This window comes from Octopus bimaculoides, chromosome 11, assembly GCF_001194135.2.
Source record: "Octopus bimaculoides isolate UCB-OBI-ISO-001 chromosome 11, ASM119413v2, whole genome shotgun sequence".
Classification (NCBI taxonomy): Eukaryota; Metazoa; Mollusca; class Cephalopoda; order Octopoda; family Octopodidae; genus Octopus; species Octopus bimaculoides.
Window position 1 is genome coordinate 49,090,686 of NC_068991.1, and position 10,696 is coordinate 49,101,381.

At 36.9% G+C, this 10,696-nt stretch overlaps 1 protein-coding gene across 1 annotated transcript in view; it reads left to right on the top strand.

Moving 5' to 3' along the window:
• The window catches only part of LOC106880751 (protein YIPF6), a 16,027-nt gene extending 8,335 nt beyond the window's left edge, over positions 1-7,692 (top strand). The window contains exons 3-7 of the mRNA XM_014930848.2: positions 119-197; positions 1,004-1,046; positions 3,301-3,432; positions 4,653-4,810; positions 5,744-7,692. Coding sequence (XP_014786334.1) covers positions 119-197; positions 1,004-1,046; positions 3,301-3,432; positions 4,653-4,810; positions 5,744-5,859 — 528 coding nt within the window. The 3' untranslated portion in view covers positions 5,860-7,692. The remainder of the gene's footprint in view (positions 1-118; positions 198-1,003; positions 1,047-3,300; positions 3,433-4,652; positions 4,811-5,743) is intronic.
• Positions 7,693-10,696: the final 3,004 nt, after the last annotated feature.

Consider the following 10,696-nt stretch of genomic DNA (forward strand, 5'->3'; position numbering starts at 1 on the left):
TATATATATATATATATATATATATATATATATGGTAGCTTTATATCGATGTCAACATTATATATGAATCTCTAGATTATCTGTCTGTATTTGTCAATAATCTCCTTCCATATTTCAGCTTCGTGACCTGAGAGCTGTAGGAGTTAAATTCTTCCATGTTCTCTATCCAAAACAGAGTACTGTCTTGCTACGAGAATGTAAGTATTTCCATCCATCATTAGTCATCATTATAACCGTCATTCACTTCATCCTCAAATTCTAATTCATCTTACCATTAATCACTGAAAATTCCATTGCTATGAGTCATTAGTCGAATCTTACAGTTTGTCTATCACTCTTGATTCTTTCCATGAATCATTAGTCATAAATATTATTGTAATTGTTTTTATTATCATCGTTTTAATGTTCGCTTTTCAATGCATGCATGGGTCAGACATGATTCATTGCAGCAGATTTTCTATGGCCAGATGCCCTTCCTGTTGCCAACCCTCACAATTTTCACAGTAGGGTAATATTTCCACTTGGCCAGTCACGTTTTCACAAAAGACTGAAAACAAATGACCCTGTTTGTACGAGGGGGTCACTCACTAACGACCATTGCATGATGTCTGCACAGAGCGACACACATGTATGTATGTATGACAGGCTTCTTTCAGTTTCTACTTGCTAGATCCACTCACAAGGTGCAAAGTAGTGGGACTGAACCTGAAACCCTGTGGTTGGGAAATGAACTAGCTACTCAACTATACAACCATGCTTGCACCTAAATTAAACTTTTTCAAATCAATCTTACAATTAAACTCTGTAATTTCTGTTTCCTTGAGTCATTAATCATTATGAAAATTATCAGTCTCTTTATCCCTAAATTCTAATTAATCTTACAATTAATGACTGTAAACTTTATTTCCATGAGTCATTTGTCATAATGGTTATTTTCTTTTTCTGGAACTTCCAATTGATCTATTGATTAATTAATCACTATAATTTTTGTTTCTAATTGCAGGGGATTTGTGGGGTCCTCTCATTTTATGTGTGTTCTTGGCTTTGTAAGTATGCTTGAACTCCTATTTATGATAAAACCTAAACTTTTCCAATGATGTATATATATATATATGTTTGTATATGTGTGTCTGTACTTTTTTTATGTATTTGTGTAGTGTATGTATGCTAGTACATCTGTATGCATTGTGTTTTTCTTGTACATTCGTGTGTCTGTATGCATATATGTGTATATATATATATCATCATCATCGTTTAACGTCCGCTTTCCATGCTAGCATGGGTTGGACGGTTTGACTGAGGACTGGTGAAACCGGATGGCAACACCAGGCTCCAATCTAATTTGGCAGAGTTTCTACAGCTGGATGCCCTTCCTAACGCCAACCACTCAGAGAGTGTAGTGGGTGCTTTTACGTGTCACCCACACGAAAACGGCCACGCTCGAAATGGTGTCTTTTATGTGCCACCCGCACAAGCCAGTCCAGGGGCACTGGCAACATATATATATATATATTTGCAGGTGTGAGTGTGTCTATACGTCTACATGTGTGTATATATATATGTTTGTAAATGTCTGTATATCTGTAGGTGAGTGTATTTGTATACATACACTATTGTAGAACAAAATAATGAAATGGTTGTTTTATTATTTAATATGGCATTGGTCCACCTTTGGCATCAGTCACAATTTTAATAGAGTGAGGTTCTAAACAGTTGTTTGAGGGATTTTGTGCTATTCTTCCAGGAAAACCTGCTTTAGCTCTTTCAGCAACAATGTCAGAGGGAAGTGTTTCTTCTCACTGTTCCAAAATGTACTGTTACTTCACTTTCCTGCACTTTTTATCAATTTTGAATAAGATTATCTGTGTGAATCAGCTCGTTATTATCCTAGACTATTGTACTGCCATCATCAATTATAAGATGGTCCTGTTCTGTCAAAATACTCTGACAATGCTTAATTTTAACTCTATTTCATAGAACAATAAAAGGACCAGGAAAATTCCATTATATGGCTGCCCAAATCACAGAGCCACTTCTATTCTTCACAGTTAGGACTAGTCTTCCATGCGGTCTAGGAGGAGGAGCATTATCTTGCTTGGAAACAAGATAATGGTGACAGAAAAGGCATCTGTCCATAGAAAATCTTCCTCAGCAAATTCTGTTCAACCAGTGTAAGCATAGGAAAGTGGATGTTATGATGCTAATGAAAAGCAGTGATATGATATACAATATAAAAATAAGGTCAACTTCATAATTGAATTACTTGTAACATGAAAATTGATACACCATAGTATTAGAATACATGCAACACTAATGTTAAAATATGTGTAGCATCAAGTTTGGAATAAGTGTAACGGCAGAATTGAAATAATGGTAACAATATAATCATCATCATCATCATCCAGTTTTTTAAATCCATGTTTTGTCCATGTTAACAGGGATGACCAGATCTACCTCAATGTCATAGCAACCACAGTAGGCAGATGCAGCCCACACCAACCTTCAGGCTGGTTGGTGCCCATTCTCCTTTGCTATTATGAGGCTTTTTTGGAGCTGGATTTTCTACGGGGAGCATGCCCTTGCTTACCCCCAACCTCATTTTCTAGACATGTGTGGTCCCAAGACCAAGGCTTCTACCACAATTTTTAAGAAATGTGGTAGAAAACTAACTCAAGAAGGCTGGGACGCTACTCCTTGAAACCCCTTTCAGAGCCCCCTACCCAATTTAAATCATTATCATTATTTAAATGTCCACTCTTCCATACATGCATGGGCTTGATGGAGTTTATTGAGACAGTTTTTCTCTGACTGGATTCCCCTCCCTATAACCAATCCTCACCTATTTCCTAGCAAGGTAATGCATCCCCATGGCTAGACATGTTTTAGTAGAATGTTGGGAATGAATAACACAAACTGTATGATAATGCCACTCATTCATAACTATCACACAGTGTCAAGACAAGGACACAAACACACACACACACACACACACCAACACCATGTTGGCCTTCCTATCAGTTTCCGTCTACAAAATCCACTCACAAGACTTTGGTCAACCTGTCGCTATAGTAGAAGAGACTTGACCAAGGTGCCACACAGTGGGACAGGACTTGAATGTATGTGGTTGGGGAGCACAGCCATAAATGTGCGCCCACTATTGAAACATGTAACACCAAGATTGAAATAAATGTGACAGCACGATGCAATAATTAACAGAAAATTTTAATTGATTATTAAACGAATAAATAAACAATCATTAGCATAAAAGAAGACTTTGTTCATATGTATATTTCATTTCAGGATGCTTCAGAGTTCACCACAACACCTTGACCAGCAGTTATCTGGTGGACCAGAATTTTCTGAGGTGTTTGTCATATTTTGGGTTGGATCTGTAGTTGTAACTCTAAATTCTAAATTACTTGGTGGAAATATGTAAGTATTATATTGTATATATTGCATTTATATGAGTCTGTGGTGTGTATGTAGATTTTAGTGAAAATGTATACATATATGTAAACCTACTTAGTAGAAACACAAGCATGGTAAATTTAACTACACTGAACCACAAAAGAAACAAGAGATGTGTATGACTGAAATATGTTTTAATTTCATTATGTCAGAGATAAATTTTGATAAATCTGATAAAGTCAATTTCTTAGATGCACTTTGACCACAGTCTATGAGTCGTCATGTGTTCTGGTAGTGGGCTGATCCAGCACATTGAGATTGTAGGGCATGACATGTTCAATATGATGTATACCCTCCCTGCGTGTTCAAAACGGCCATACATCGTCGATACATGCAGTAGATGAGGCAGCTCACAAAAGCCATTGGCACCTGTATCCATACCCTGAGGAAAATTGCCTCCAGTTCCACACGAGTTGCTGGCCTTGGGACCACCTGGCTCAGTTGTCTCTGGATTTCATCCCACAGGTGTTCAATAGGGTTCAAATTCAGGCTGAGAGCCAGTCACAGCATGGTTCTGATGCTGGGAGTCCATGGTGACCCTGGCTGTGTGGGAGGGAGCATTGTACTGCTGGAACACATGGCTATGGTGACATGTGAAGAAAAGGCACGATGTGAGCTCTTAGGATTTGGCTAATGTAGTGCTGTGCTGTGATGCCATTCTTTCTGCCTGTGCCAACATTTTGGAACACATGGTGACCAATTCTCTGATTCAGGCCTATAGCACCTCAAACATGATGCTTTGGCCACCCCATACATCTCTGCAGTGTTCACCCCTCCTATGCCACACCTTCACTCTGCCATCCAAAGTGGAAATGCAGTACTGGCTCTCGTCAGAGAAGACTATCGGCCTCCATTGTTGATACCACCAATGTCGGTGCTGTGTAACCCATTGAAGTCATGCCTGACGGTGGCAAGTGGTGAGGACAGGCCCTCAAGCAAGACAATGGTAACACAGGTTGTTGGCAGCTAGTCAACGTCATACCATCTCATCACTGATGGGTCGCTGTCCAGTGCCAATGGGTTCGTGAGCTGCCATGCTGACCAGTCTGAAGCGATCACAGAGGTTTTGCAAGTGGATGAAGTGGTCCTATGGCAGTATAACCTGTTATCCTATTCAATTATGTTAATGGAGTTATTGGAAAGATAGCTTATTGATATGACATCATCTTCTTGATTTCTTTCAGTTCATTCTTCCAAAGTGTGTGTGTTCTTGGCTACTGTGTCACACCACTTGCCATTGCACTTACAATTTGCCGCTTGATTCTCCTTGCTCATCAGACGACAGCTCTCTTCATCGTTCGCTTTTGTATTATTTTCCTTTCCTTCGGATGGTCTACATTTGGTAAGTTCTTTCATCTTTTAATTATTTGTCTTTGTTTTTAAACAGGAAATATCTGAAATTAGGGCATTGCATCACTGACCGAATATATGGTCAACAATGGAAATCTATTATAGCTTCTGTGTTGTGCCCTGCTGGCCACAGTCCTTCTGGCTGACAACAGGTGTCACTTCTGCTTTATGCTTTACTAACTATATGCACAACATTCAGCTGTAGAAAGCCATTACCCCTTCAGAGAAGAAAATACAATTTTTTTAACTGCATGTAGTATGCAACACTCGGTAAATCTTTCCTTTAAATTCATCAGTCAACTGATGGCATTCACCATCTGATGGTGAATGCCTTTTAATCATACATTTTAAATTTATATTACATTCTTCCTTTGAGATTTCTTGTTCATTTTCTGTCATATATCATCATCATTTAACATCCATTTTCCATGCTGGCATGGGTTGGATGGCTTGAGGAGCTGGCAAGCCAGAGGACTTCACCAAGTCCACTCCGTTTTGACATGACTTTTATGGCTGGATGCCTTTCCTAATGCCAACCACTCTATAGATTGGACTCTGTGCTTTGCACATGGCTACAGCACTGGCAAGGTCTGTTTTGGTATGATTTTTATGACTGGATGCTCTTCCTAATGAAAGGGTTAATCTTTCAGCACACATACAAGGAGGTGCTGAAAAGTTCCTGGCTTTAAGGATATCGCCCAACCTTCAGAATTCTTTTTACAGGGCTTAGAAAAACTAAAGGAGCGCTGTAATAAATGTGTGAATTCGAGAGGGGAATATGTTGAATAAAATTATTAACTTCCTAATGCCAACCACTTTACAATGTGGACTGGGTGCCTTTTATGTGGCACCAGCACTGGCGAAGTCTACTTTGGCATGTTTTTTTTTTACAGCTAGATATTTATATTTCTCTTTGTCTTTTCAGCTGCCACTGCCTTCCTGGGAGATATCCAATCACACAGGAGGAAAGTACTTGCCATGTACCCCATATTTCTGTTTTACTTTATCATCAGCTGGTTGGCTATTTCACACACAAGCTAATGGATACTACAACTACTACTTCTGAGAGAATCACACACAAACAGAGACTATTTTACTGACAATGCTTCATCATCCTTTGACATCAGGAATATTAATATTATGTGTCGCATCTGTGTTTCTTCTCACCGGTGTCATACTGGTCTGGAAAAGAACAAGAGCCTATGCCTAAATATTGATCCAAAATGTTCAATATTTCTGTCAGTTGCATGTAAGAGCCTGGGAGATTTTGGTATCATGTTTTTGTTTTTTTTACTCAAAGCATACAACTGACTTCTTATATATAGTTTATTATGTGTAAACATAACAAACATTGTTCTGGGGCCTGACTTTTGTAACATAGGAATGCCTGAACTTCTATGGTCATGTATTACTGCTCAAAACCATTCCATCTTATATACATATAAAACATATAAATATGAAATATAACATACATACATGTGTTGGTATAATATATGTAACACATACACACACATGTATAATGCACTATATATATATAAAATATTTATATATGTAATAATATATAATTTACTATTTATCTTCTTTAACTATATATATATCTATAACATATATATATAAATATTGTATATATAACTGCATATGTATATAAATGATTAATTGTTTATCTTTTAATATTTATTTCATATATTTTAATTGTATTGGATTATTAAAAAGAATATATACCCACACACACATATATATGTGTGCCTACACTATATATTCTGTATATTTGGTAATGGTAGAGGAAGGGGCATTACAAATTCAGCTCATTTTCATTTGATAGTTCCCATAGGAACAGTAATTTCAGCTGCTGTGAAGCTTGACAAGTCTAACATTTCAACCCTTTTTGCTGTTCATCTGAAAGTAAAGAACCTTGAGAAACTATTATCACTGTGGTTGCTTGCTAGAACAAAAATAAGACCAACACACCATTTGTTGCACCTCTTCTCACAACAGTTAGAACTTCTCAAATTCTTCTGTAAACTAATGGTTATCCAGGTATAGGAAGCACCAGTTTCCTTGGATTCAATCTCTTCACGTCACTTTCATTTGGTTTATTTGATCAGCTAATTAGGATAGAACATACTCAAATTGATTAGTTTTATTTTACTATATTATCAACAAGGAAGAAAACTGGCAGAATTGTTAGAGGGTCAAACAAAATGTTTAGCTACATTTCTTCTGACTCTTTCTATTCCCAGTTCAAATTCCACTAAGATCAACTTTACCTTTCACCTTTTTTGGGGGGTCAATATAAATAAAGTATCAGTTGAATATTGAGGCCAATGCAATCAACTGTCCTCTTCCCGTGAATTTCAGGTCTTGTGCCTGTAATAAGAAGAATTACTATTATTAATGTTTATGAGACAGTAACTTGACAGAATGAATCATTAGTGCACTGAACAAAATGCTTAGCAGCATTTCTTTCTGCCTTACATTCTGAGTTTAAGTACTGTTGAGGTCAACTTTGCCTTCCATCTTTTCAGAGTCAATCAAATAAGTACCTAAAGTTGATGGCCATATGCCAAAATTTGTATCAATTATCATCATCAGTATTATTATTATTGAAAAAGGCATGAACCTCACAAATGCTCATTGGAAAAGACATAACTACAATTTCTTCTTAAATCATGATTACATCTGTCCTACTTTACTATAGTAAAAGAAATAATCATTTTAAAGATGGCAGATCTGTTGCTTATAACTTTGAACCAAACCAAACTAGATCCTTTCCTGTGAAAATCTCTGTGCCTTGTTGTGAGTTCAGTACTCACTGGTACCAAACTTTCCTTTCCTTTCCTTTCCTTTAGGTCAATAAAAAAACATTGCTTCTTATGTTTTAGCTTCAATTTATTCAACAATCTTCTGAACCCCACTCCCATCCTTGTTACATTAATCTTACATTTGTGGTAGATACAGCACATTGTTGTTATTATTAAGAAGGCAGCAAGTTTGGCAGAACTGTTAGCACACCGGGCAAAATGCTTAGCGGCATTTTGTCTATCTTGACGTTCTGAGTTCAAATTCTGCCAAGGTCAACTTTGCCTTTCATCCTTTCAGGACAAGTAAATTTAAGAACTAGTGAAACACTGGGATCGATGTAATTTGCTAGCCCCCCCCCCCCTCAAAACTTCAGGCCTTGTGCCTTTAATAGAAAGGATTATTAAGGCAGTGGCATTCTGGTATAATCATTAGCATGCCAGACAAAATGCTTAGTGGCATTTTGTCTACCTTTACATTCTGAGTTCAAATTCAACTGTCAACTTTGCCTTTCATCCTTTTGGGGTTGATGAAATAAGTACCAGTGGCATACTGGGGGTCGATATAATTGACTAGTTCCTCCTGCAAAATTTCTGGCCTTGTGTTTTTAGTAAAAAGGGTTCTTATTAAGATGGCAAGCTAGCAGAATCATACTGCATTGGACAAGAAATGCATAGTAGCTTTTCTTCTGACTCTTTACACTCTGAGTTCCAATTCTACTGGGGTCAATTTTGCCTTTCACCCTTTCAAGGTCATTAAAACAAAGTACGAAACAAGTACTGGGGTTGATGTAATCAAATTACATTCTCCCCTAAAATTACTGGCCTTGTGCCTATAGTAGAAAGCATTATTTTAAACCTGGTACTTATCCTATTGGCTGCCTTTTGCTAAACCGCTAAGTTATGGGGGTGTAAATAAACCAAAACCAGTTGTCAAGTGGTGATGAGGGCAAACACAAAGATTCGCGCACACACACACATCTATATTACACTAAAACTCAGTTTGTTTTCCTGCCATTTGATTAAGATGATAAAGATTACAAATAAAATAGTCATTTCCTCCTTTAAGGAAAGAAAAAAACTCTACTTGAATGTGTTGTCACTTCAAAGAGTTGTTGCAGCTACCGCCATCCGTCCTTTTTCCTTGCTTTCTTTTTTCTTCTCTTAATCATTTATACAACTTTCGACGTACCGTGGACTGAAAGATAGAAATTCTCCCTATATTTTTATGTGATAGTTTTTGAATCATGGGTACTTGATTTTTTTTTTTTTTTTTTTTTTTTTTTTTTTTTTTTTTTTTTTTTTTCTTAAAGAAGAAAATTACTTTTCTATTATCATCTTAATCAAAAGGCAGAAAGACAGAGACTATCTTTTTATTGACGAAGATCTGTTGCAATGGGAAGAGCTGAATCTCATAAGAATAGTAAAACAAACAACAACAAACAAGTTGCACCTTATAATGAAACACTTTTAAGGGCATTCAAATGCTGCTGCAACATTGGAATCGTTGCCTCTTTGAGGTAAATTCAGTACGTCATCAAGTACATGCTGAAAGAAAGTGACCAAACTGCCTTTCAAATAAACAACGATAATGAAGTTAGTCAATCTGTAATGGGTAGGTTTAATGGATCATCCGAAACAATGGTATCCATTTTAAGATTTTCAATTCATGAAAGAGTTCTTGCAATAGTGAGACTGAAAGTTCATCTACCAGATGAACAAAAGATATTGCTCAGAAATAATGGGGATATATATGGCTGTCAATGAACGATATATAAGAACTACATTGACAGAATTCTTTTCATTGTGCATCAATGATGACTTTGTAAAAACATTACTTTATGTTAAGGTACTCATGTATTTCACTTGGAACAGTAGTAACAAAGAATGGCAAAGAAGAAAGCGAGGAAAACAAGTTGAAGGCCATTTGAACGTCTTCAAAGAAGAAACATTTGGTCATGTTTATGTTGTCACACCAAAGGCAAGAGAGCTGTATTATTTAAGAATTTTATTGCATGAAGTTTGAAATAGTATTTTTTCCTTTGCTGCTGTGCGCATCAACATTTTCAACTTGGAGTGGTTGTAACCCAACAGGGGCACATCATCATCATCATCGTTTAACGTCCGCTTTCCATGCTAGCATGGGTTGGACGATTTGACTGAGGACTGGTGAAACCAGATGGCTACACCAGGCTCCAATCTGATTTGGCAGAGTTTCTACAGCTGGATGCCCTTCCTAACGCCAACCACTCTGAGAGTGTAGTGGGTGCTTTTACGTGTCACGGTGGGCTTTCAGTTTCACTCTACCAAATACACTTTCACAAGGCTTTACTCAGGCTGGAGCTATTGTGGAAGACACTTATTGAAGGTGCCACGCAGCAAGACTGAACCCAAGTACACATATTTAGGAAGCAAGCTTCTTACCATACAGCTTCGCCTGCGCCTATAGATGTATATATGTGTAAGAACATACTCCCTCGTCTCTTTGCCCTCTGTCTCTAAGATTCATACTCAACTTGTGCAAAGTGTTTATTTATTCATTGCCAGCTACTAAGCCTAATATGTGCTCTCATCCTGCACCTCTGATGTTAACTTTCTTTGTATCTCTGTTTTACTCTTTCCTCCTTTCTTTGTACACTATAAAGCTTGACTAGAATAATCAACCAATGAATAGTTATTTCTATCCCTATTATACAGAGATAGTTCATTCTTCATCATGCTGATCAATAAGAATTTAAACCAGTAGTTTTCAACCATTTTTTACCTATGATCCCTTTTGGTTACTATTGTATTCTGGTGGAAGCCCGTAACCATTCGATGCTTAAATGCTAACTTTAAAGATATTTCTTTCAGAAATCTTATTTTGTTATTCACACATTAACCTGTGAAAACGTCAGAGAAAGAAACATAACTGTTTCTTACAATACATTTAAAGCTAAACGTTTCATGGACCCTTAAGATATTACAGTGGATCCCTAATTTACTATTTTGCTTGTGTAGAATCCCCAAAATCTTATATGGTTCCCGGTTGAGAACTGTTGATTTAAACAACCCTAATTTCATTAATTAAGAAGTTTTAT